This window comes from Centropristis striata, chromosome 15 (genome assembly GCF_030273125.1).
Source record: "Centropristis striata isolate RG_2023a ecotype Rhode Island chromosome 15, C.striata_1.0, whole genome shotgun sequence".
NCBI lineage: Eukaryota > Metazoa > Chordata > Actinopteri > Perciformes > Serranidae > Centropristis > Centropristis striata.
Genome location: NC_081531.1, coordinates 28,582,028 through 28,606,574, shown reverse-complemented (window position 1 = coordinate 28,606,574; position 24,547 = coordinate 28,582,028). Strand labels below are relative to the sequence as shown.

General features: G+C 41.1%; 1 protein-coding gene across 1 annotated transcript in view; it reads right to left on the bottom strand.

Annotated features, from left to right (window-relative positions):
* Positions 1 to 24,547, bottom strand: part of LOC131986571 (protocadherin-16-like) — a 95,373-nt gene that overhangs the window by 68,742 nt on the left and 2,084 nt on the right. The window contains exons 2-4 of the mRNA XM_059351594.1: positions 10,338 to 11,183; positions 10,021 to 10,218; positions 8,756 to 9,529 (exon numbers count right to left, since the gene is read on the bottom strand). Of these exons, the coding sequence (XP_059207577.1) occupies positions 8,756 to 9,529; positions 10,021 to 10,218; positions 10,338 to 11,165 (1,800 nt within the window). The 5' untranslated portion in view covers positions 11,166 to 11,183. The remainder of the gene's footprint in view (positions 1 to 8,755; positions 9,530 to 10,020; positions 10,219 to 10,337; positions 11,184 to 24,547) is intronic.

Here is a 24,547-nt window from a genome sequence, read left to right as displayed (position 1 = left end):
TGTGACACTTTCTGAGAAGGTTATTTTTATACCATTGCAACCCTGTCATGGAAGAAAATTCAATGCACTTAATACTTTTGTGAATTCAAAAATCTATTTTCTATTAGGGTTGCAAAGGGGTGGATAATTTCTGGTAAATTTCCAGAAACTTTCCATGGGAAATTAAGCTTGGGAATTTTGGAAATGTTCCTTTTCATTGAACAACAAAAACATGAATGATGAGTTAAATATTACTTGCTAGTTATCTTATCAGAGACCATCTGAACCATAGCAGCAGTGACATTTAAGTCATGCAACCTTATTTTCTGCAATGATCCAAAATCAAATGCAAAAATCCCATGGCGAATTCTCAATAGACCACATCGTGATAATAACTTCCGGGTTGGCCTACAAAAATACTTTGTTTCGTTTGCTTCCTATAGTCTTGTGCTCTGGGCTCAAAAGTGTGATCCAGGGTTCTAGAAATCATCTGTGCATGTGATGGAGGAATGCACAGTGCATGTAGGGGCGTGGCCTCAGTGGGGGCGTGGCCTCGGCAGCCCTGCAGTAAGCAGTGAGCTATGTTCATGTGATTGATGAATAGCAGATATTCAAGTTTACTTGCATGAAATCTGCTTGTTTTAGTCAAGATAATGCTAAAATATATTTTCCAGACTATATTTAAGTTCCCTGTTAAGGGTAAACCTTCAATTTTGTAAATTCCTGTTTGATTCCTCTTAATTCCCGTTAATTCCCATGAAAAGCTTCCAACTTTGAAAATTCCAGGAATTTTGCAACCCTTTTTTCTATACACCTTTATCCAGAAAATAGGCTCTAATTGGTTGATAATTGGTTTCATCTTGTTCATTTGAGCTAAGAACAGCCAATAAAGTTTATTTGGTTTGATCTACTTAGTTGATTAATTGATTACTTATAAATTGAATATTTAGGGGTTAGGGTAGATTTGGGTGGATAATTTTTTTTATTAATATATCACCTTTGGCTATGGGAAATTGTGATGGGATTCATTATATATATTTTTTTCATGTTATAGGCTAAATGATTGTGTGAGAATAAAAAGTAAAGTAAATAAAAGCTCAAAAATATTTAAAACTGATGCATTAATAAATCTAGTAATGTATTATTGGCACTGTTATCTTAAAAAGGGTCCTGTGGTGCAGAGAAAGAGAAAGAAAGAAATTCTTTCCATATTTGAAAGTCTCATTCAGTGATTGGAGATTGATTCTTTTAAAATAGCAAAGGGAAAAATAAAGTTCAGACCACTACGGGAGCCATAAGGGCGAAAGCCCATGAGACATGAGGTAAAAACTTAGGGGGAGGGGGAAGAATGGAAATTGAGATACTCACTAACAGATGAGATGAAGAAATGGAATAGAAACCAGTCAGAATGGAGAGAGACAGACAGAAAGAAAGGGAGTGAGAGAAGAAAAGCCCTCACTGCCATATGGTACGGAGTATTGGGCTTAATGAGGCGTGAGGCCATCCTCTCCACAGAGGCATCGGCCAGTCAGATCACACATGAATGAACGCTCTGATCGGTTTAAAACACAGCATATGCCAACAGCTAGTGATATGGAACCAAACTGCTGCTACTCTGAGGGGAAAAAGGAGGAAAAAGAATGATTTACCCAACTTGGGACAGAATCCAACACCCACCAAAGAGCTAAAAAATGCTCTTGCGAAAGGAAATCTGCCTGATAAGAGTTTGGAAACTAATTGCTACTGAAAATATTCTAGTAAAAAGAGAGATCTAGATCAGCAGACAGTCTGGGCTCTGAACTAGTGGCTCCACCAAGAAAGAAAGGAAATAAATTAAAAAAAAACATTGAACATATGTCAACTAAATAGTTTCAGTCTTGGCATATTGGGCAACACCTGTGGTTACTGGAGGTAACAGGAACAGCAAGCGTGTTTTACTTATACCATGGTATATACAGAAATACTTAAGTTGAATTTAATACTTTTTTAATAACTTCACAGTATTTTTAATATCAACACGACATTGATCTGCAACTGTAGTGGCAACCGTTTTAATTTCAGTATTAGGGGTAACTAATTCTAAAGTAACTGATTACTGTTATTCTGTTACTTTTCTGAATATGTAAATGTCATAATTTTTACAATTCAAATAAAGTACCTATTTCACAGTTACTGGGTACTTCTTGCCTCAATAGCAGCACTGACCTATACAGAATTAGGTGCTATTTAGACCCCTGAGTTCAGTTAAATTCAAACTGAATCAACCACAGGGGGCAGCTAATGCATCTTGGGGGGAAGCTACTCTATCATACATAAATACAGTAGAACAACTCATGTTTGCAATGCCGGCTAATCACTTCTTCTTACAACTACTTGGCTTTGACAGTCCCTGATTGACAATGATAGACAGATGGTTCAGCCAATTACCTGCCAGGTTTTTCTTTTCTTTGTTTTTTGGTTTTATGGTTCTGTGTAACAAACCATCTGGTGTGTTAAGGTAACCTCTCAGGTTATCCCTGTAGGTTAATCTGGATGAAAAGTCAGGAGATCACCAAAGACATTACATTTCATCCTAACCAGACATGAATGTGAGGTATTAAATGTGATGGCAATACATCCAAAAGTTGTTGAGAATCTTGAATCGGGCCCAAGGTCCCCTTGCTGCATGTCTTCAAATCTGCCTCAAATAAAGCAAAAAAATATCCAATATTGGGGAGGACTGGAGGAATATTCATGGGATTGCAAATGGCAGGATATAGGCAAAATGAGGGTTGCAAAATTCCGGGGATTTGGAAACTTTTTATGGGAATTAACAGGAATAAACCGTGAATTTACAAAATTGAAGCTTAAATATAGTCGGGGAAAATACATTTGAGCACAAACTTGACCTAAATAACCAGATTTCATGCAAGTACACTTGAATATCTGCTATTCCTCAATCACATGCACATAGCACACCGCTTACTGCAGGGCTGCTGAGACCACGCCTCCAATGAGGCCACGCCCCCTACATGCACTGTGCATTCCTCCATCACATGTTCAACTCATTTACATGTTGAATGGGACTTTTTGGGAGGAGAGGGGGTCATTTTACTTAATTTCTGAATGGGTGGTCGAGTTATTAACGCAACATTCATGTTTTTGTTGTTCAATGAAAGAATTAATCGTTCAATAAAAGAATTAAAACTAAGTTCCACTTTCAAATAAATCTGTTTAAATATCATGTTCAGACCATCTCTTCTGTTAGGAAAGATATTACCACCATTAAGTAAAAAAATAAATAAATCCCACCTCATTAAGTAGAAGGTTTAGGGCATGAGCATAAAACCAAGATAGATGTTGTTCATGGCATCTGAGCTTCCAGTAGCAAACAGGTGATGAATTCACAGTAAGTGTTGATGGATGTCAGGAGAATAGTTTGCATAGCAGACACACCATCCTGATCCTTCGTCACACACATCCTGTCAACATCTCTGGCAGCTGAGAGATGTACGAGTTGGTGGGAGAAGGAGACAGAAAATCAGAACCGGAGAGAAAGAAAGGGTTTCAGAGCAGAGGCCAGCTGTTAACAGCATGAACCGATTCACCAAATTTTCGATCTCACTGGTGTCTGTTCGTGTGAGAACCCGACCATTTGTCAGTGCTGATCACCTGTTAGATGCTACTGAGGCATGTAGCGACAAGCAATCGCTCAAACCTGCAGCCTTTCTTCAGTCAGCTATTGATCCAAGCAAATTAAACACACTGACAGATTAATTAAAACACACAAGATAAAGTTTCAACAGAGCAGGGCTGAATTAAAGCGCAGCTGCCACTGTTCAAGAGCAAGCATTGAGGGGAGACATCAAGCGGACAATAAATTTCATCTCCCCCCCACCCACATTTTCAAGCTTAATAAAAACTAGAGTGTGTGTGTTGTGAGTGTAGGCTGAAGGAGAGCGTGCAAGGTCCAAGTGGAAGCTGTGGTTCTCTGGTTTCCACGGGGGTCCGATTTAGCGCGACACCAGCAGGACCTGAGTTAGAGGAAGCTTAAGCGGAACATTTCCCTGTTTTCAGTGCGTCACCAAATGTCTCTGGCTCTATTGGTTTATCAAATGTGATTAGTCTCAGTGTGCACATGTGTGTGTGTGCTTCAAATATGATTAGTCCTTCCTTATAGAGCCATATAGACTTTAGCCACGGGGTCCCAGACTTTGGACTTCACACCAAAAGGGCTGATTGCTTTGACAGGCAGACATGCTGTGTTTATATAAGTGGTTTTGTGGGAAGTTCAGGAGGACGAACTCCACCTGTCAAAAGAAACCTGTCTCCTTTCCTGTGTGTTTTTGCTCTATTTCAGTCACACTCACATGGTCCTGTGCGACTTTCTCGTCTTGTTTTACCTGACTACCTGCGAGGCCAGCTCAGTAGGTGAGAAAGTCTGCCTGTCGGTCAAAAAAGTCCTGGTCCTGAGTAGGATTTCACCACATTTGACTGGTGAGGACACCATCAGGTCAAAATGTTCCTTTGACCTGCGGTTTGGTACGTGGCAGATTTCAGCTAAATCTGTACAGAGGTTCATTTCTCCAAATGGAAAGCTATATATAAATGGTAAGATTGCAGTTACATTTACTGAGCACATGCTCCCATGAGGATGCACCATTTCTATTTAGAATACTTTTGAAATGCCACAAAGAAAGTAAAGCATATTAAGGTCAGTTTCCACCAATTGAGATGGAGCAAATAATCTAAGCCACAAACGTAGTTTTGCTAAAAGTTGACACTACAGGCGACACACAGCTATAGTTCACCGGTGAACAGTACAAGAGGTTGCAATCTGGAAACAAAACAAATCACCTTGGCGATCAAACCCATCTACGAGATAAAAAATAGAGAGGAATTTGGATCAACTGGGCAAGTTTAATTGGTCTTTTATGTTAGCAAATTTAACGTTTCATTGTCCAGAGAGAAAGACATATTGACATTAAATGGAAATATGCCAACAAGGAAAATATCTAGTCATCGTTATATGTTTACTATGTCTGAACTCATTCATTAAAGGGGTTTCCATATCTCAGTTAACACATCAACTATTCTTTCGACAAACAAAAAACAAAAAACACGTCTTGTGAGCGTTAACATTTTTGCCAACATTGCAATTGAGAGAGTTGAAAGTGAGTTTTACAGTTTCCATTCATCTTATTTAAGATAGCTGAAAATGCAGATGAAATAGGTTCATTGAAACACGGGTAATGTTAACTTCCTTTTGAGAGCCATATCATAATCTAGAGCACAATCATGTTTCTGTGGGGATAATCCCTTTGAGTTAAATGACTCCTTTCTGAAAGTGTGACACTCATGATAAATTGTATCTGCAGTGTTTGCAAAGATGTACAAATAGCAAGAGTTTCTTACCCATCTAGCAGTTGTACTGTGGAGCTTAAAGTAATTTGCAGCCTCTATGGGCCCTGAGTGAGGCTCCCAGGTTTTACTCACGTCAACACTTACTTCCCTCACTTATTTCTTTTTTATTCTGAAAATCATTCATTTTTAAAGCACGGTGTCAAACCGTACCAACAGACAGCGGAAAACCATTATACCATCGTACTACAAGCCATTCTCTACCATTTTTCACATCTCCCAGCTGAGCACATCTGTGGGGCTGTTGAGATGATTGAGAGTTGTTTAACAGGCTTGACCAGGAAACCACATGCTGAACATCACAGGGGAAATGCATCACCTGCTAAAAGTAAGTTCTTGGCTTCAATAGTGTACACAAGTACACAGATGTATGACATGCAGGCATGTACATGTACACACACACACACACACACACACACACACACACTTTTTCTTTCTGTTTTGTTTTCAGTATTCTCAACTATTTAATCACCCCTTTGTCAGGCTCCTCTTATTTCTTTTGTACTAAAATTCCATTTTAGCTGAATTGTCTTCATTCTTTAAGCAATGTTTCCTCTAGTTTGCATCTCATCTGTTGGTCTGTTGTGCTGCATTTAAGGCTTTGCAAGTGCGTGCGTGTCACTACTTGTGAGATCAACAGTGGCTTCCCAGCGGTCAGGTCATGCTCAAAGAAAGCATGTCATTGGATTTGACAGATCTCTGCAAGGCACAACCCACACAGGAAGAAAAAATACACTCAGTATGCGTTATACCCAAGAAAAAGAGGAAAAAACTCAGCAGCATTCAAACAGGCCCCCACACAAATCGAATGTTATCAGCAACTTGGACTACTAACTAAGAAATTTTAAACAATGCAAATGCCCACTCTGAAATACGCTTGTCACTTTTCATCACCAGCCCCAATTGACGCTTTTCTCATGACCTCTACCTTCTCAGGATATGAACCTGAATCAGATGGATGTGCATACACACACACACACACACACTGAGGCACCATAACCTCTCCTGCCTGGGAAATACTTTAAGGAAGCGGGGGAAGAGGAAAGCAGGGAAACTAAGAAATAAATAACTCCTTTGTGCTGCGGCTACATAAACAGTGCAGCACATTACAGATGACTATAGTAGCCCAACTGATAAGAAACTTCCTCCACACTATTGCTGCATGTATATGTGTGTGTATGTGTGAGTGGAGACCGAGAAAAATCAAGAGAGACATCATGACAAAGACAAACAGAAAGGGAGCAAATAAGTAAAGAAAAACAGAGACAGAGAAATATATGTGTCCCACTCCTTCAAATATTTATTTTTTATAACATATCTCCCTCTTTAGATATTAAACATTTGCAGATTTTCCTCTACTTTTACACAAAGTGTCAAAAATCCAAACCAAGTCAGCCCTGCCAGTTTAATAATTCCTAAAGCCAAACAGTGATTGTTATCTATTATAAATATTGGTACAATTCTGAGAACATTCAGCCTTCGTCTCGACTCCGTTAGGAACGTGACGAAAACCTCACAACCTTATTTTTGGTGCCAAATAACCTCATACAAAAATGTAAACTGGGCCTATTGGATCAGCTGACCCAATTCTTCACTTTGTCGCTATCTTGACAGAGTAAAATTACCAAATGCTCCACAATCTCGACAGTCGGTTGGCAGGCAGAAAGGAGAAAATACAGAACAAATCTGAAACAACATCCATTAAAGGTATGATGTCAGGTCTAACATCATGTGCCTGTGTGTGTCCTATCTGAGTGGCCACATTTAATCCATTGGCCCAGATGAAAAAGTTTACTCCAACTACTATTATCCTGCAAATCGCAGCCCCTGTGGGGAGACTCTCGCCCGGAGAATCTTGGCTCGGTTCGAGCGAGCCTTGAGGAACGTGCCGGAATGAGCAAATCAAGCCTTATTCACTCACTCTGGCATCAAAACCACCCGTGATGTCTGGCATGGGATTAAGCCTGCACCTACTGCCAGAATAACTGCCGGCTAGGATTAGAAAAACCACCAACAGTTGATTACAACTGTAGCAACAACTGGAATCAGTGTCCAGGGGGGTTTATTTAGTTGGTTGAGGGATATAATAATTTAACAGAGCAGCCTAATTAGGAGCAAATTACAAGGTTCAATAATTCCGCAATGGACTGGCTGTATCTGTGATTGAATGGACAGAAACAAATCACACTAAGGCTGTTTTATCCACTTTCCTTTTTACCTTTTCCTTTCACTGGTCAATCCACCTATCTTTCTCATTTATAATTAATTTGCAGCTCACACTTCTCTTCGTTATGTTCTCTTACTTCCCTCATCTCCTGTAGTCCCTAAGGAGCAGGCCCATATGCCAGTTTCCACAGAATACCAACCAGCCATCCGCTCCAAATGCATGTTAAATGAACCTGCAAGAATGTGAAATTCAACGACCGGTATTTATCTAATTCCAGTTCGGTTGGTATGATTAGGGGTCCAAAGCCTTTTATTAGAGCTGCTGCACTTTAAAGTTCTAGCAGCAGGCTTTCTTAAAACTGCTGAGATACAGAAATGCTTCTTCTCCGCTTCATGGCAGACGGGTAAAAAACCAACCTGTAAAAACAGTTGGTCTAAACGGTGCATGATGCCAAGTTAAGACCTTGCTGGAAGACAAACAGCCAGTCATCCTTTTTTCATTTCTCGGGAGAGGTCCTCCTCATACACGAGAGCTGCTGGAATCAAGATAAAAGCGAGACAGCCGAGCTGCCGCGAGATACCAAGGGCTCGCCCTGCGCTGATGGCTTGGTTACCACGGCAACCGCACGAGGTGAGAGAGAGGACATAACAGCACAGAGTAAATCTCCTCACAGCAGAGTCAGGAATGCAGGTGAAGTCTGCCTCCCTATCCTTTCTCACTCTGTTCTCGTACCTTTATAAATCTTTTTACCCCTTAAATGAACATGCTGAATGGCTTCACTTCTCCTTTCATAACCTAGTTTTTATGAATCACATCCCAATGCTTCCAAGAGCACCATTCTTTTCTGATAAAGGACTTTGAGACTGTTTTTCACTTCAGACATGACTTTGATTTCCAGGCTCATTTATATTGATGTATAAATCAGGCTTTTGCCAGGGGAGTAATCAGAAAAAGCTCAAGGGGAAGGTTAGAGTGAACAGAGAGAGAGAGAGAGTGAATCAAGAGATGAGAGGACAAGGGAGACAGTGAATACTCAGTTTTGGCTGCATATGTAGGACAATAGTGTTGTGGCCAACACGGTGCAAGATTAAGCACCATGAGAATTAAAACCCGGCAGGTCTTCGACAAAATAAAGAAGAGCAGGGTGAAACAGAGCTTAATAAAAGAAGACTGAGAGGGAGAGAAAACTTCTTGAGGATTTCTTCTTACCTCTAAGAAGCAGGTCCCAGCTGGGGTGTTCTCCTTGATGGAGGCATTGTAGAAGCTGCTGGAGAACACAGGTGTGTTATCGTTAACATCCTGCAGCACAATGTCCACCTTCGCTGTGGATGACAATGGAGGCCGGCCGCTATCCGTTGCCACAACGGTCACACTTGGCGCTGGCTCTGATTCGAAATCCAGAGCAGTCGCTGTGGTAATGATCCCCGTGACCGGGTCAATGGAAAACCAATCAGAGTGAGAGTTTTTGCCCTTGAGGAGGCTATATCGGACATCCCCATTGGGGCCCTGGTCCTTGTCCCTGGCAGTAACTTGGAGAACAAAGGAGCCCGGGTAGACAACTTCAGGAATAGTCTGTCTGTAGGCCTGCTGGTCAAACAGAGGGGGGTTGTCATTGACATCAGTCACCTGAATGGTGAAGGATGACTCCGCCCTGAGGGGGGGCGTGCCGGAGTCTGTGGCCATAACCCTCAGGTCATACGAATCCCGCTCCTCTCTGTCTAAGACCTGGTCCACATATATCAGATAAATGATGCTGTCCTTGGTTGTGAGAGCAAACTTCCCATCGCCTCCCTCAAGGGACACATTCACGTTTGCGTACTCTCCGTAGTCTGGGTCGGTGACAGATATCCGGGCTACGTACTGGCCTGGTTGGGCCCCTTCGGAGATCCTCGGAGAGCCGTCCTCACTTAGGAAGATGATGGTCATGGTGGGCTGGTTGTCATTGTAGTCACGGACATGAATGGTCACAAACGCATTGGTCACCTGAGGAAAAATGATGCACAATTCATGTCACCATTATATCCACCAAAGTGGTCATGTTTTCAGTCTGTTTGTCAATCAGTAGAATAACTAAAAAACTACTGGCCTGCTTTTACATATAGGGTGCAGCATGGGTCAAAGAAGAACCCGTTCAATTTTGGAATGGATCCGAATCACGTAGTGGATGCATAAATTATTTCTGGCTTTCATTACCATTGCAAGAGGGCATTTCTGCTGCATTCATGTGGTGTTGAAATTGGAAATATTAGTTTCTAACTGGGAAAAATCAAGTTAGAATGTTGAAATTGCATGATAGGGCATGACCTGGCAGAGGACTGCAGGGGTGTCGGATTAAATAATCAATTGTAAATAAATCCAGGCAACAATGGCCCTTCAGGAATACATATTATATAAAACAATATATGACCTGTCATCCCTAAAAGCATGGTACTGTATTCTTAATGCACTGTGATGAATAACCATAAGGCAATTACCTCAGGGTGGCTGGCGTTATCCCTGGCCTGGACCACCAGTTCATGGACCCTCTTCAATTCATAATCAAGGGGCCTATTCAGAGTGATGACCCCGGACTTGATATCCATGACAAAGGAGCGGTCAGGGTCACTTTGACGTCGGTTGATTTCATAAAGGACCAGACCATTATCGCCCTCATCCTCATCTGTTGCAAACACCTGAGAAAGGAGTCAAACGCTGAAGTTAAAATGACTCTGGAACATCTGGATTCACAGAAGCAAGAAATGTTATTGAAGTAATGAATCAATATATGAAAACTGCCAAGACTTGAGCTAACCTGCAGGATGCTGCTGCCTTGTGGGAGACTTTCAGAGATGATGGCATGATATCTGCTCTGATTGAAGACTGGTGCGTGGTCATTGATGTCGGTCACAGTCACTTCCAGGGTCATGGATCCCATCCTTTTGGGGGAGCCCCCATCAAAGGCCTCCAGAACAAGGGTGTACAATGAGCGTTTCTCCCTATCCAGCAGTCCATTGACCACCAGGTCTAGATACAGCACCTTGTTAGCAGCCCTCTTGGTCTCCAGTCTGAACGCCTGGCCTACGTTGCCCTCTCGAATGGCATAGCCTTGAGTGGTCAGCTGGTCCTTGTCTGCATCTGTGGCAGGCTCCAGGGAAAACCTCGTCCCCACTGCTGTGTGCTCGGGGATCTTAAGAACAGCTTTCTTTTTGGGGAACACAGGTGCATGGTCGTTGATGTCGTTGACGGTGATCGACACTTCAACGGTGACTCCTGTCATTGTTACAGCGATAAAGCTGTAGTGGTCCCTCTGCTCGCGGTCCAGACGGCGCGCTGTGGTAATGATGCCGGTGGTTTCGTCGATGTTGAGGTCGCTGCTAACGCCTGTGCCCTCATGGTCCGAGATGAAGTAAAGACCTCCAGCTTCTCCAGGCGGTAACCCAGCACTGATGTCACCAACGATGGTCCCCGGCGACTGCTCTTCATCCAGCTGGAGCTCCAGGGCTCCAAGGACGGTTGTAGACTGAACAAGTACAAGGGCAATGCATAAATAAAAGAGTGGCTTTAGTCGCCAGAGACTTGAACACACACAGGGTCCGCTGACCCAAGCCCTTTGTCTTGACCCTTTACTTGTTATCGACATGGCTGGGTTCTGCTACACCTGGGAGAATGAAAAAGAGAGAAATAGAAAAATATCAGCCAGAGAAAAGATGTATTTCTACAAGGTCAGATATATTTTATGATGTGTGAATTGAGCTATTGAACCAACTTTTTTCATTCTCTATTTTCAAACATCTTGAATATTCACTTGCTCTCCCTTAGCACAAAATGAAAACAATTTTTTTTCATGGTGAAGTATGTATCTTAAATTGTTCCATGACAACGTGCTAACGCTTTTACAATCCAGAACTTATATTAAAATCACTGCCTGATGAATTTCAGCTTCTTTCCCCATAAAATGGAGATACAGAAAATAAGGTTTGAAAGGAACTATTCTGTTGGATCAGAACGATGTGAAAAAGCATGAAAATGGAAGTCAAAATCTGTCCAGAATCCACACTGGCTTCAACCATGTTGAGGATAGAATCATAAACTATATTTATCTGAAGGAGAACACATTTTATTCACTGGGTGAGAACATTTCAAAGTGTCCAAAGTGGTCACGCACTGAAATTCCAAGACAAAACACATTAAAGACACTGAAATGGGCACCAAGATCCTTTGTACGATTTTTTTTCATGATACCAAGTGCTTACACACACACACACACACACACACACACACTTACAAATACATGGAATGCATGGGAAAGTAAGTCTATAGCTGCTTGAGCTGGGCCTTTATAGGGAAAAGCAGTCATTTAAGACTGTAAGCTTAGCCTTTATGTTCCCAAAACTTTAAATCATGCACAAATCCATAAAGATAATATCCTCCTCATGCTAATGCTATATCAATCTTATCAGTCATAGGCTGGATCTAATCATGAGCAGATACACATATTGTAACTGTCCACGAAGGCATGCATCATCAAACATTTTTTGCCAAAAATTCTTTATGTTGCTGGTGTGCCAGAAGTGTGGATTTGCCTTATCACATGAAACGTTGACTGCAAAAAAAAAAGTCAATCACATGAGTTTAAAAGGCTCACCTGACAGAGTCTGAGTTATCCTGCAGCTAACCTACCATCTGGTACTTTCAGCAAGTTTAAACAAACACCAATCATTATTTGCAAATGGTATTTGACCCAGGGTTGACACACATGCTTTTGCACACTGCCATAAAGTTCTGGAAACACAAATTTAACCTGTATGGCCGCTCTAAACTCTCACGAGATAGATGCTCATTTTACCCCTTGATGAAATCTACAAATATTTAGATTATGCTCATAATGAGACCAACTGTTTATGCCTGTTCCCGTTGTATTTACAAGGGAAGATTTATTGAGCGTATAACTCCATAACTTGAAAACATCCTGTAATGAGGAGGACCATCCAACCTGAAAATAACTCATTCATCACACTGTGAGAGCAGAGGGATGCTGCCTTTAGGATCTTCTACAATGAACACCTAAACTTTCAGGAATGTAAATGCCTCTATTAGCTAATGTTTTATACAAATCATAAAAACTCCAAATGTGTGATGGAGGCAAAGGGCCAGTAGCAGACAGGAGGTTAGTTGTCAATGGAGGCCTTTGCTGTCCAGCCATTTTCACCCAGACAATTACTCCCATAGTGCATGTATAGTCTGGACAGTTAACTTTAGGAATGTCTTCAACCTCTAGAGAGAAAGCCAGCCTGCTGCCGGCTGCAGTATCTGCACATACATTGAATTGAAGCATTCACACTTGTAGATACAAAAAGACCATAGAGTGACCTTCTTGAAGGCAGATGGAAAGGCTGACTGCCATTCCATATAAAACAAGAGAATAAAAAAGCTGTTTCTTTCCAACAGATAACAGTTCATTAGAGTGAGGCTGCACTCAGCAATAAGAGTAGCTTCACAAATCTCTTTGAAGATCGTCTTATGAACGCATGAATGCTCTGGTTTTCATTTGTAGTCTGAGTAGTATTGACCAGTTGACAGTTGAGGGGGCTTTACTTGCATCACGGTAAGCGGTGTGGAGAAAAAAAGAGGCGGAGCACATTGACCAACCTGTTGGCTATCGTCTTATGACAGTTTAGCTTTTTTTAAATGTTTGTATTCACATGGCGAGAAAGAATCCTGTAGTAGATGTTGTCTCTCAACTCCAGCCCCATTGACGTGGCTCAAAAAGCTAAAAGAAGAGGAAGTCTCAGAACAAATATTCATTATTCATATCCACTGAATACACTCAGAAATATGGGGCCTAAGTTATCGTCAGATGAATAGTCAGGGTTTTTTTAAATTGTCATAATGGTGACATGCATTGAAATGCTAAAATACTTGCGTGTTTTTGAGATTATAATAGTATATAATTTGTTTTCTTTTCAGTTTTCCTCATCAAATCATTATTCAGATCACATTTGCGACATCAGTGAATACTACTCTATTATTCATTTTCCATTTGCAAAGCTCCTAAAAAACTATTAAGAGAGTGCATAACATAAAAAGCAAATAAAAAAGATTATTTAATACTAAATGAATCCTTCAGCAATCATCTACCCCCTCCCAGTCTTTCTACCGACCCTGACCTCCTGTGGTAGTTTATGAGGCCTCTGAGGAGGAGAGATTAATAAAGTCTATAGGTCCACTGGGACAGAGAGAGGGACACTGATACTGGCCCCTCTGGTATGGCTGCTGACCTCTACATCTGGTCCAGGCGGCTGCTCTGGACAGTTGCTGAACTCCTACTCAAAGAGAGAAGCAGAGCTGAGACTGGGCATGGATACACACCTTCCCTTTGTTTTGTTTGCGGTGCGTCAAAGTAGTCAGAATTGTTTGTGTCTATGGGACTGCCTGTGCTGAATAAGCGCAGGAGGAAAAGAGAAAAAGAAAGAGAGAGGTTGAAAGAGGAGGTCTCACTGAGACAATTAAGGGTGTGATGATGAAAAGAAACATTTCCAGTGTTTGGAGGGAAAGTCAGAGTCAGAGCCTTTGGAGACCCTGCTGTGATGAAATGAAGCCACAGTACCCGACAGTGCCATAATGCAGCCATTGAGAACACCAGGGAGGACAAAAAAAGAATAAAAGAGGTGGAAAAAGTGGATTTAGGACACAATAGAACATTCTGAGGAGTGATTACAGTTTGCTTTGGCTTGGCTGCCTTATTGTCTTTAGGGAACTGAGCTGTGTAGGAGAAACTTATGACTGAAACGAAAGGGTGTATTCCAAAGTGTGTGTGTTTTTTTACGTCCTCTCTCCCTCATTGCTTGAGTTGAGTGTCAGTGAAAGGTTATATTGATGAACAGATCGCACGGCTGCAATCTGTCACTGTCGATGAGCAGTCGGTGCATGACATCATCTCCCCTTTGACGTGTGCTGTAATACACTTGTGTTTACACTGGAAAACACAAGCTGATGAGGAACGGAGAGAGCAGGGGCTAAAATATAGCTCATGCTGAAAGGATACTGGCTTCACATGGCCAATGGAAAAGACAGCCACCTGATTCACTCCCTCTAGTGGCACCCTTTATATCATTCTGCATGATAAATTATGTTTCTAGTTTACATAAATTAGGGACTCTCTAATTGCATCCAAAATCCCAAAAATGAGCATAAAATAAAGAAAACAGTTTCAACCTGTTTGTCTGGTTGCATGGGTCTTTACACGTCTGCACAACACATGTGCATGCAAGCAGTGACATCATCTCTGTGCGACCACATTGACAGGCAGGGCAGACCCGGAGGGCTCCACGCAGTCTCCGCCACATTATATCTGGCATTGCACCCCCATAATCTCCCTCTGCTGTGCGCAAGCCTCAAAGCCTCAAATACATGGGCCTCCGCTCTTAAGTGCTGTTACCGTATAATAGAAAACCATAGTGTTTTCTATAGGATGTGACCATTTAAAGCAGTGCTGTGTGTGCATGAGGATGTGTGTTCACACTGTTGTATCTCAGCTGTGAGGAATCGCTTTTCCCCATGCAATGCCAATTTTAAACAGGCCTCTCTATCTCCCTGTCCCTCCCATGTCTGTCCCTCCTCTTTTCCTCCGTCCGTCCCCTCTAATGGATTTAGCAGATCTAGTAGGGCACGCCATAGCTACCCGTGGGCCAAGCTAAACAGGACCCAAAGTCATAAGGTTCCAAGTAAAGAAAAGGCCACTCCAAACTGCCTCTAGCACAGGATTGCATTCAGCTAGTTCCTCAGTGGTCTAGAGGTCTGGCAGTGGCTGTAGATAGTTGACAGCCACACATTCAGCCCTGCAACTGCCTCTGTGTTACCCAGACCAAACTAGCATGTGTCCTGTGATTGACAGTAAAGTCAGACAGGGAGGAGAATAAATGGAAAAACTGTCAAAATGAAATACACAACTTAAAATAAGACACACAGTATTTCTGCCATAAATTCAGACACTATGAAGTGCTCTTCTGCAAAAACAGATATCCCCATTTTGATTTATTAATTTGGGTTATTGATTATCTATTTATTTTGGTGCAGTCCAGGCAATATCAATCAAGTAAGTGCTAATCAGGGCCTACACTATGTTGTGGACTTAAGAGAAAATGCTGTTGGTTTCTTAATTTTACAAATTGCTTTTATGTTTGCTTTTTTTTTAATTCTTTACAAATAAGCTCTTCTGCCTTTTCACATAAAATTCCCAACTGCAAAAATCTGCTTTATGAAGAAATTTCTTTACATCTTTCAACAGCTGCCGTTTTATTGTTATGCGTGTGTTGTTGTTACGATATGAGATTGTTGTACTTTTGGTACCATTTGAAAGTGTAAAAATGACATTTTTATGACAGTTTATGACAGCAAGTGTACAATTACAGGCTGGCTAGAGCAACACCAAATATTTAAATGACTGAGAATGAAAGGTTGGGCCAGGTTGTGGTGAAACAGGCTGCAGCAGTAAAACGCTTTGTGAGAAGAAGGATGGAGGGAGGGCTGAGAGTCTGGTGGGGGGTAGAGGATGGAGGAATGCTCTGCATCTCAGTTTTCATGTCGTTTGGGTTGTGTGTGTGTGTTTAGGGGGGGCGACATCTATGACCCCTGTCTCGCCTTGTGTCGCCTTTCCCCGGATCTCTGGATATAGACGTTCTGTTTCCAAACCCAGCTGTCACCAGCACTGTGAGCCTGTGTGTGTGTGTGTTGTATGTATATATATTAAAGTCCCCTGCTATGCACATAAACCTGTGTTTCCTCAGTTCCGCTTTTACTTTTTTGTCTTGTAATGGTTCCTAACAGGATAACCGATACCCCCACTCAGTTTTGGTAGTGGCTTACAATTAGTCTTCATAAACTAAGTTTCCACATTCTAAACACAAAGCCATTCTGACATTTGCTTGACTTTGAAACGTAAATAAATGGTGCATTAATCATATCCTGAATGTCAGAGAAATTTGCAATGATATTTTGCGTGTTTTTAATATTTGGGCAGCTTCTATCCCTTCCGAATTGTACAATTGTAACATGAGTAACTATAAGCACAAACACAAAGTAAAGAGCTCACCCAACTAAACCATTTGATCAACCAAAATGCACTACATCTTTCCCAAGGGATTAAGGATTCATACCTTAACAAAGATAGGTTGGATTACAAGTAGAAAGACATCAAGCACTGCAAACTTGAAAAACAAAACAAAAGAGGACCCAACAAGGGAACCAAGAAGGCCCCAAACTTCTTTGTGTATCTTCTTTTTTTTGTAATTGGTTGTTCTCAAAACATATACTTAACTATTAACAGAAACGGTTAACAGAAAGCATAAAAAGTAATTGGTTCATGAAAAGTATACCATCTACACTCAATATACGACACATTAATACATAGAAAATTGGTTAACAAACTGATTTGTAACAGCTTCTTAATGCTCCAGTCTAAAGTCTAAAGGTTAGGATAAGTTCCAAGCATCAAAACATAACCTGTGTGGTTTACTGAGCACTCAGAGCACAGGCGTTAAAACCTTTCTGATGGAACGTTTAGTTTTCTATCATATTGTTGGCGAAGGTGTTAAAGTCAGTCAGGTGTAGTCAGAACCATAGAGCAGTTTGTTCTGGCAATTTTGCAGTTTGACAGTTTTTGGTAAAAGGTGTCTACATGCAAAGTGTTAATTGACATTAGTATGCTTTCAGATCATCTTTAATAAATGAATAATTAAAAATCTGTTAATTTAGGAGAAGTGTCTTGGATCAGAGGGGTATGGCTTAGGTCCAAAACCGTCAGACTCCTTAACACACCCTTTCTACTACACTAAAGATGGATATCAGTTTCAATTTATTTCCAAAGCTGACTCAATCAAAGTGAAATCCAAAGTATCGCAGCACTAGCCCCTCAGACAGCCAGACGTCCACTGTCTGGGCAGCTACACACACACACTGAAATATACATGCACATGCTGCACCAAAGCACAATCAATATTAATAATACTATGTGCTGAGAGAGTTCATGACTGAGTCATACCACTGGGTTACTTCACCCAGGGGACTCCTGAAGCTGTAAAAGCTCCTGTGTATCTGGTGTGTGGAGGCTGGTAGAATCTAAGTAAGTGAGTTTGAATTAATTATGATGACCAGCTCCTTGGTTAATCTGAGCTGTAGCTTGATTGGTTGATCTGATACTGAGTGGCATCAGTCCAGCCACAAATATATCTGATCATTACTTGTATCTTGTAACTATATCATTGATTAGTACTCTAGTCCCCAGGAACCAGGATGGAACATTTAACCCAGTTTACCTCAACTCTGTCTTCGTTTTTAATTCTGTCCATGAAATGTTGCTCTGGAGTTTTATTTTATGACTTATTTCCTACATAAATGTCCATGTCAGTGACATCAGTGAGCCTGCAGAGAGACGGAGGGGGAACCACGTCATCTCAGAGACTAGTCAGTTCACAGTGAGAGCGAGCCTCTATGCCAGGGGCCTACTGAGACTCCACACTTTGTTTTCGTATCGCCGTTTTTGTTCTATTTTGTAAGTGTAGAACAGAAAAGATAGAGATAAAAGTAGTTAAGGTTTTTCGGATGTGATTTTTTTTTTTTTGGTTTTTGAAGGGAGTGAGATATTTTGGTTATGGTTTGGCTCCATGATCTCATTTGGATGTGAAACGATGCGATGAAAATGAGGTTGAAGTGCTGACTTGTTGTAAAAATTTTGTTTTATTCTCAGCAGTAAAAAGCAGCACTGATTTACCATTATGTGTCCTCATGTTAGGGTCAGAGTGGTTGAAGATAATACATACTCTTCCCAATCATTGTGCATCTTAATGTATCTAGTACTAAGTTATATTTGACTAAATCACAACTGGCTGAACTTATCAAATAAGTCTGACTTCACTATGTTGCCATAACAAAACTTTAAGAAAGGCTTGTTAAACCTAAATTTTTACGTTCTTACTCAAGTCCGTGGGGATATTAGTTGGGAAAAAATGACTGTAAAAGAGTCCAAAACTCTGCAGGAGCAGCAGCAGCATGACACCTCAAAGCTGGTGTGATGACTCAGATTTGTTTATTTACGCACACAGAAGATGTCAAGTTGGAATACAGTCAGACACACTTACAAACTGCACCAGGTCCCCTGTGACAGAACGTCCTAGATTTTACTGGCCGACAGGCAAGAAAGGGAAAAAGAACCACTCAGTCAGAGATAGAAGGAGCAGAGGAAGAAGTGGAACTGGAGATGCAGAAGAAAAGTTTGATTCTGAATGAAGTTTTCTATAAAAAAAAGAAAAAAAGAGGAAAAAAACATTGCCACGGTGACAGAAACACACAGAAACATGAAGAAGCTAACCATAGTCTGGCTGGGTGCTGAATCACACACACGCATGCCGACTCACACGCACACACATAAATAATGTACCCTCTGGACCATCAGTGAAGCCGTGCAGCAAGTGAAAACACAGCCGGAGGTGATTCACTAACCCTTCAACTTTCAAGGCCACACTGCCAAGTGAGTGTGTGCATGTGTGTGTATAACCGTCCGTTTACAAGAGAAGAAAAATGGAGAGAGTGGGTGGAAATTCAAAGACAAGAAAGAGTGAGATAATAATACAAAACAAAGACCACAAGGTCAGCAGAGTCAAAAAAATAATAATATTGGCCTGGCGAGATATCTGTGAAGGTGAGGCAGCAGCTGCCATCTACCATCACTCATCGCCCCTCCACATCAAAGCATGTCTAACATCCCACAAGGGCAAGTTGTCGAGCCGAACTGAGTCCATGACTCCGTCAAACATTATTACCTAAGTGGTGAAACGGAGATAAATAGCCTTAAAGTGGCTGTTTTTTGAGTTGTACCTGAGAGTTGAACACCAATTCAACACAGACTGGAAGTAATTAAAACATCAGGAAATATTTAATGTTTTGTAGAAGACTTTAGAATGCACACACAAATACTAAATGGCTTATTATGCAATATTACCAACTAACAGTGTATTGACTTACTTGAATTCCTTGTAGGGTTATCCTAATCTGAGAAGCCTTACCCAAACCTTTTAACCGAACCTTAACCCAGTCATGATTCAAAAGCTAAAACTCAAAAATGGATGTTTAACTTTGTGGGGGCTGCTGTGGGGACATATGGGAAGTGAGTACCCCTATGTAGCAACATGAACATACTACAGTCCTCACATGAACATACACACACACACACACACACACACACACAGTATCATACCAGAATAATCATAGCAATTGTTAATGAACGAACAGAGGAAAAGGTTAAAAGACAAAACACTCTCAGCTGATAGCCAAAACAGGATTAGTAGAAGGGAAACCAAAGATCCATCTTGTAACTGAAACACACTCACTCACACACACACACACACACACACACACAAGCAAGCACACACTTTTATCTTTTCACGCAGTCCACCCAACGAAATAATCAGCCGCATGTCCTAACAGCAAATCAGACAGAATACAAGTCAGATCAGGTCATGTTATTGTATAAGAAAACACATAAACATTAATCAAAGTCATTAAAGGTTTTGTTGAAGAGTTTGCCAACTAACAGAGCAACATTTTCTTTGGGTGAAAAGAGGTCAGCATCCCTCTAACAGCAGTGGTACAAGTATAATGCACTGGAAGAGACTCAGATTTTGGCTCTTCTTCAGTTGACAAATCTATTAAACCATCAAAATGTGTTATTACTCATTTGTAGTTCAGATTATGGGACAGAGACTTAGCTTATTAGTTATTAAATGCTCCATCAACATCCCGGGGTAGGGGCGCGCCGACAGCTGTTCTCCAAGAAAATGCCTTTGTATCATATTACTCCATTATATTTCTTGTGGTTAAGCCTGGGAATTAAGTCTGTCTGTCTTTGTTTTAATTTGTTTTACAGAGTTTAACAGACTCATCACTTAATAATGATGGAATTAAATCACGATAAAAGATGGGTTTGATGCTCCAAACGAAAAATTTAGTGCAGGACTGATCAATATAGCTTTGATTCTCTGACAGAAATATCAATAGAAACAGCACAGAGTGACATTTTTGATCCTCTAAAAGGCCATTGCTTTCAATCATGAAATAAAAAACTTTTCTCAAGCCAACTTTTTTCTTTTTTCCCCTCCTTTTGTCTCACACCACCCACACACATCTAGCCTCTGAATCCCTTAACTTGCATAACACGTTGCACTACCTGAGCTGCGGTGCCCTATATGCAGCTCTCAGCTCGGTGCAAGTGTTTGAAGTTACCAGAAGCTCAGATCATCTCACTTACTTCATTAAAAACACATGAGACTCTACACAGACAGGGTCTCTCTTCCTCTCACTTGCCTCAGAGCTTAGACACCTCTCATCCATCATGCAACCAGATGGACAGCAGTTACCGCATTTCATTCATCTCCGCTCGCAGCCTTTTCCCACATTTATCTCTTCATGTGACCAGAGAAATTAATACATCACTTCATTCAGAAACATGTGTTCATTTACTGCATGCACATGCCTGCACCAGTTTCACCCTCAATGGGGGAGAATCGATAAAGAGATCCGAGCAGAAATGTCTCCGCTGGCATCTGAAAGAACACACTAGGATACAGTGTTGAAACAGCTAGTCAATTAATCAATGGACAGACAATTATTCAGCAACAATTAAGAAAAATATCAAGCAAAAATGCCAAACACCTGCTGGTTTTTGACATTTTATAGACTAAACAGTTAATCTTTTAATTACTGTTGATAGAAACAGTCATTAGCTGCACCCCAGTGAGACTCTCTCCTTCAACTAGTACATCCAAAGGCCACACACTTGCTCGCATGCATACATGCATGCACAGAAGCAAACTCAATTCTTCCATTCATCTTCCTGCAACAACGAGAAACCCAGAGTTCTAACGACCTAGCCACACTTTGGCACTCGGGAGCCAGTGTCACAGGTCCAACCCACGGTGGAGAAGTACAGGATGAGGAAACTCGAGCTTTAGAGGACCTCCATCTGTAGCTTCCTCCAGGAATATAACAGCTTATTTCCAGCAGTCATTATCCCAGATCTGAATCTAAAGGCCTGGTCTTGTTACGCAGGCCAGTTAGCGTCAACGTCTTGAAGATTACACTGTTGCAAGTAAAACCATTTGAAAATTTTTGGAAATTTTTTTAAAGCAGTGGAACTAGTCCAATTGCAGTCTCTCCAAAACCTTGCAGACAACACCTACTGTGCTACACTGTGAATATATAGATATTTTTCTTTTTATTTAGCCAGTGTCTGTGGTCTTTCCCATTTCACTGACCTGATTATAGTATCAGGATCCTTACTGCCTGGATGAAGACCATAAATAACGACAAAAGCGGTTACTTCAGAACTGGGCCTCAGAACAAACAAAAATGAAACTGCACCATCTGAAAACTTCAGCTAGTCAATCACTCTGCGACTGACAAAAGAGTCCAGTTTTTTCCTTTGATTGGTTGAGGCAGTCGGGCAGTAATATCTTCTCCAGAGCAGATAGATGGGTCTTCATACTGGAAGAAGAAAGGTAAGATCTGTATTTCCCCAGGGGAAAGACTACAGTACTCTGTCAGAGAATAAGCTTCAGCCCGAGCTCAAAGATGAGCTATGACTCAGAATGATTACGTATCAGAGTTTGATTCATTTTGCCAGAGTTTATTTAAAATGATTATGTTTCCACGACCACACATAGCAAAGCATGGCCTTGTATCTCATCATTCAAACATTATCAGCAAAAGAATGAAAAATGAAACTGTTGAAAACTTATTTTTTTAAGGTTGTCCAACTGAAATGCTTCCAAATGTTTGCCTGGTTTGTTGTAATTACAATATTTTTCATATTTCTATGAACATTCATGTTCTTTTCTGGCTAATAATTGCAAATTTGAACCACCCTGGCTACAGTGGAGTAACTGGCTAATACGGATTCTGCTCAGACCAGATATTGTTAGTATCAACAACAGACTACAAGAATGTCTTTAATACCATCCTACATATTCCTCAATTCTGGTCATTTAAGGAACCTAAAAATATAATGTCATTGTCTACCAGTGGTCTCTGGGGACCTTTGCCTCCTTGGCACTGCCACCTTGGTGCAGTAGAGTCAGAGCTGCAGTAGGACAGATCAATTCAGAGAGCCAGGGATGAGAGCAGGCAGCCAGAAAGTGAGAAATACTTTAAAAACACAAAAAAGGCCAAAATGCACAGAGCAACCTTAGCCCCGCCTAGTGGAAAAATCAAAACCTCATACAAATCCACGTTAATAAATGTGAACTATCCCTTTAAATCTCTGCTACATATGTCATTGAAACCAACCTGACACAGCTGCATTTTACTTCCAATGTGATTTTGGGGAACCACTCTCTCTCTGCATGTAAGCACACACGCAGCTCAAATTTTACAATGGTGTAATTAAATTTCACGATCATAATCGCAGCAAGATGGCAGCCTTGGTGATTGCAGCTGCCATAGCAACCAAGAGGCCCTGAGGGTAATGTTAATGAAATGTGGAGCAATCAGCAAAGGGGATTCCTTATCAATGGGAATCTTATTTTCTGTCTCCTCTACTAAAGCTATTAATAACCGCCAGGCCCTCCTGTGAATGAGTGATGCAAACAGAAGTGGTTTTCCAGGAAACTGAATGTACTCCATCACGCAATGCTGATGCTTAACACTGGTTCACATGCTGTCTAATAAACAGAAATTACATGAAATCATCTCAATATTGGGTTTTTGGTTTATGTTTTGTCTAAGACGGTGGTCTGAGAGGTAAATAAAGACACCGACACAGATCCCAGGCATCAGCAGCGAGTAGTGAGTGAAAGATGGAGGGTAAATACTTCCACTGGCTACTTGTGGAGCCAGGGAACAGAAAAACAATCTTTAATTTCTTGGTTGGCTGTCATCTGCTACCCATTCAACACTGTGGTTGAGTGTGTATTGTATTTTATACTTGGGAGGACAAATGGTTGGTCAGCTTCTCTTTGTTTTTATTGTGCTAATTTAGTGATTAAACCACTCTGAGTTGAGAATTAGGATTTGGTTGTGTGCTTGTGTGTTTGTGTGTGTGTGTGTGTGTGTGTTTGTGAGAGGGGGGGGGGGGGGGGGGGGGGGTGTCTGAGTCACTTTCCGATATTTGTACTCAGCCGCTGATTTCCCATGCACAAAAGACAAAACCCAGGAAAAAACATTTCTGGGATACAATTAGACAGATTTTTGTTTGAGCTGCAACATTTGGGTGGGAAGATGTTTTCTTTTTTTTCCGCCCTCACTCTCTTTCTCTTCTTTCTCTGTTGGCAGCACTCCCTGATTTGAGTTGATGAGCTGAAGCAGATACTAAACCAAAGACTTCACTCTCTACACTTCTCTGCAACATTTTACGTGTGGTGTCTTCATATTCTTAATTAACTATTCAGACAATCAGGCTTATAGGATAAAGTCATGCACATAATGAAACTTGACTGAAAAAGATGAAATTGTCCTCTCATGTGGGTTTTGTGGGAGGCACACGTTGTATAAAGTACAAGCAGGATTTCGGTGTCAATGTGGGTGGCGACTGCGCAATTTGATTACACTGTATATCTCCAGAGTTTAAAGTAAACGCTCAAGATTACTTAATATTTACAGAAGAATAAAGCCTCAACTTGGACATTCCCTAAAGTAATGGACTAAACAAAAAAAGATCCTTAAAAACAATGGATGGTGCTATTAGATTTCATCTTGGAACAAAAAGCAGAATTGATCAAAGCACAGGTTTATGATTCAGATATAGTATTTTCATCATAGAATAAGATGCAGAAACCATGCCAAGTTTCATGCCAAATTGCTGCCAGCAGGCCCCTAAAATAATCCGACATACAATGAATGGAGTGGGGGTTGGAAGGTGGTGGGTACTGTTCAGTCACCTCCCCCAAAAATTGCAACATAAAATCTTTCAGCAGTAGAAGTGCACATATTTTTAACAAAGCCCTGCTGCAAATAAAGCCCCTGACCCTGACACAT